General features: G+C 39.6%; 1 protein-coding gene across 2 annotated transcripts in view; it reads left to right on the top strand.

Annotated features, from left to right (window-relative positions):
• The first annotated feature begins 938 nt into the window (after positions 1-938).
• Positions 939-2336, top strand: part of LOC138854766 (uncharacterized) — a 3204-nt gene continuing 1806 nt past the window's right edge. Inside the window, exons 1-4 of one of the 2 annotated variants that reach the window (XM_070099694.1) lie at positions 939-990; positions 1531-1593; positions 1894-1960; positions 2326-2336. The exon at positions 2326-2336 is cut by the window's right edge and continues 1806 nt beyond it. In XM_070099694.1, coding sequence (XP_069955795.1) covers positions 1895-1960; positions 2326-2336 — 77 coding nt within the window. In that variant the 5' untranslated portion in view covers positions 939-990; positions 1531-1593; position 1894. The remainder of the gene's footprint in view (positions 991-1530; positions 1594-1893; positions 1961-2325) is intronic. The other variant, XM_070099693.1, reaches the window with a different exon arrangement.

Genomic DNA, 2336 nt, shown 5'->3' with positions numbered 1-2336 from the left:
TATTATTATTATTATTATTACCAGGGATGACACAGCTCCTATAGGAGGCAACCAGGGTTAATCTAAGGAAAAGAGGGAGCTTCGAGCCCCTGGATCAAAAGCCCTTGAGCATCATCAGTACACCTCTCCTGAAGAATTGTTTATGTAATAACTCCGAAAAATGAATGGGAAGACTAGATTTTCAACCTTACGTATTCATGCTGGCTTAAACGCCCCTCTTACTCTGTTTAGGAAAACCCTTTTTTTTCAAGGATAAGTACCATAATGCCCATCAAGGACTCTTGACGGGCATCAAGGTCTTAAGACGGAGATTAAGGTACAAAGTGTACCTTTAAGTTTTTATATGAAGAGTTCTTCACTGGCACCAAGAACTCTTGATTTAAAGAGTTTAGGGCAGAATGGGTGTCATTTAATCTTCATTTTAAGACGTGAAGTATTCTTGAATGACCGCGAGCAATTACACCCTTAATGATCATTTAGTGATCAATGGCTCTTACATTTAACATAGGCAGGTGTTTAGAAATGTCGGCAGCTCCCTCCAGCTTGTTAGGTCAGGTAAGTTTCGTCAGGAAACAGGACAGATGTTTCCTGACGCGGGTCTTAGATGACCCGCTGTTAGAACTTCTAGTCATCTGACCGAGGCCTTCCGCTGGCTTACCGGTCCACCCCTATAAATATTATAGTCATAATTATAACCATTTAGTGAGTATCTTCTTGTCCCGGAGCTGACTGACAAATACAACTTGTAAAAACAATTCTACAAACTCTAGTAAGTGTCGAAATACAAGCATTGCAAAGGACAGCCACAACCTTCTAACCATAATTTAGTAAGATTTTTTCCAATTTTTACGTTAGGAATATATGGAGATGAAGCAGTGAAGATCGTACGTCAGGCAGGAGAGCAGCGTAATGGGAAATTATCAGTGATTTTTTCATTCAGTGTAACACTACAAAGTGAAGGGTGAAGTGCTGCTCTACGATACTCTTCATGTAAGTTATAAATTATGTATCTATCAGACATAAAACTATTACTTCTCTTCGGCTCTTATTATTATAAACCCAAGTAAATACTAACACCTCTTATGTGGATTTATTTCATGGTTAGAATTATATCTAAAACTATGAGCAGCAATACTGCATCTGGTGGGGGATCGAACCCATGACTCGCCAGACACGAAGATCATATTCCTGATGCTACAGACCGACACGCCACCACAGCTCATAACTCTAGGCGTCAGTCACTTGTTTCTTCCTACCGCCGGCCCCATTCACATTAAAATCATTTGTTTCTGCAGCTGCATCGATATTTGTAATGTTTCTGAGACTGGTATCCAAACGTAGTTTTAACATTCCTCAAACGCAGCCAACACTAGGGGAAAATGTGATGTGGTCTAAGGCAACAATGGGGGGCTGGTGAGTTTCTTAGGTTCGATCCCTGGCCCGCCACAGCATTGGTCTTTGATTTATACCCACATCTTTCTTTAGAATGAATCTATTGACTATAATATTAAGGCTGATGTCACTTTTTAGGGCAGTTGGGATGGCTGAGAGGCTCGCAAGATGGACGACATCATTCTTAACCAGTTGAACAAGGTATTATTTTTCTCACAGTGACTCCATGAGTCTTTTAGGTTAAATCGCGGCCTAGGGACTGAACAAGCCTTTGAGGTTAAATTTACAGCCTAATGACTACAGGAGAATCATTAAGTTTTCACTTCACCTCTGTGTTACCAGTCTTTGTGAATACCAACCATCATAAGGACAAACATCAGAGATTTGGAATCGTCATCTCGTTGCTGCAGATCATTTATGTCACCGTTTATTTTTGTGAAATTATAAATATACAGGAGCATGCGCATATCTACAACAGAGTAATATTATTGTACTCAACAGGATGGTCAGAAATGCACTCCGTGATTATCGAGAGAAAAGCATTATGCCAAGCAGGACTACGACTCAGGTAACTTACATGTCCCTCATGTCACCTCTACAACTCTGTCTGATTCGTTTTTTTTTTTTCTGAATAATAGTCGAACTAAATTGCCAGTGTGACAACATTTCAATTATTTTTTTTTTTTACTTTTCTTGACAAACTGATCTGCAGACTAAAGAATCATCACCATTCTCTTCAGTTACAACAGGCGTAAGTTCCGCCTAATTTATTGCATAGCCTCGCATCTGCCACGGTTATATACTAAATTTCTCTTTAGCTTAGACTTTCATAGCTAACACATATATTCTGCCACTTCCACAATGGCGGAGACTTGTGTAGTGCAGTATTATAATTCTTCATGTGCTGGTATCTGCATTACATTTTCTTTCCAGGAACTTCCTCT

Source organism: Cherax quadricarinatus, chromosome 68 (assembly GCF_038502225.1).
Source record: "Cherax quadricarinatus isolate ZL_2023a chromosome 68, ASM3850222v1, whole genome shotgun sequence".
NCBI classification, from domain to species: domain Eukaryota; kingdom Metazoa; phylum Arthropoda; class Malacostraca; order Decapoda; family Parastacidae; genus Cherax; species Cherax quadricarinatus.
The sequence above is the reverse complement of the archived record's forward strand: the minus strand, read 5'-3'. Positions and strand labels throughout refer to the sequence as shown.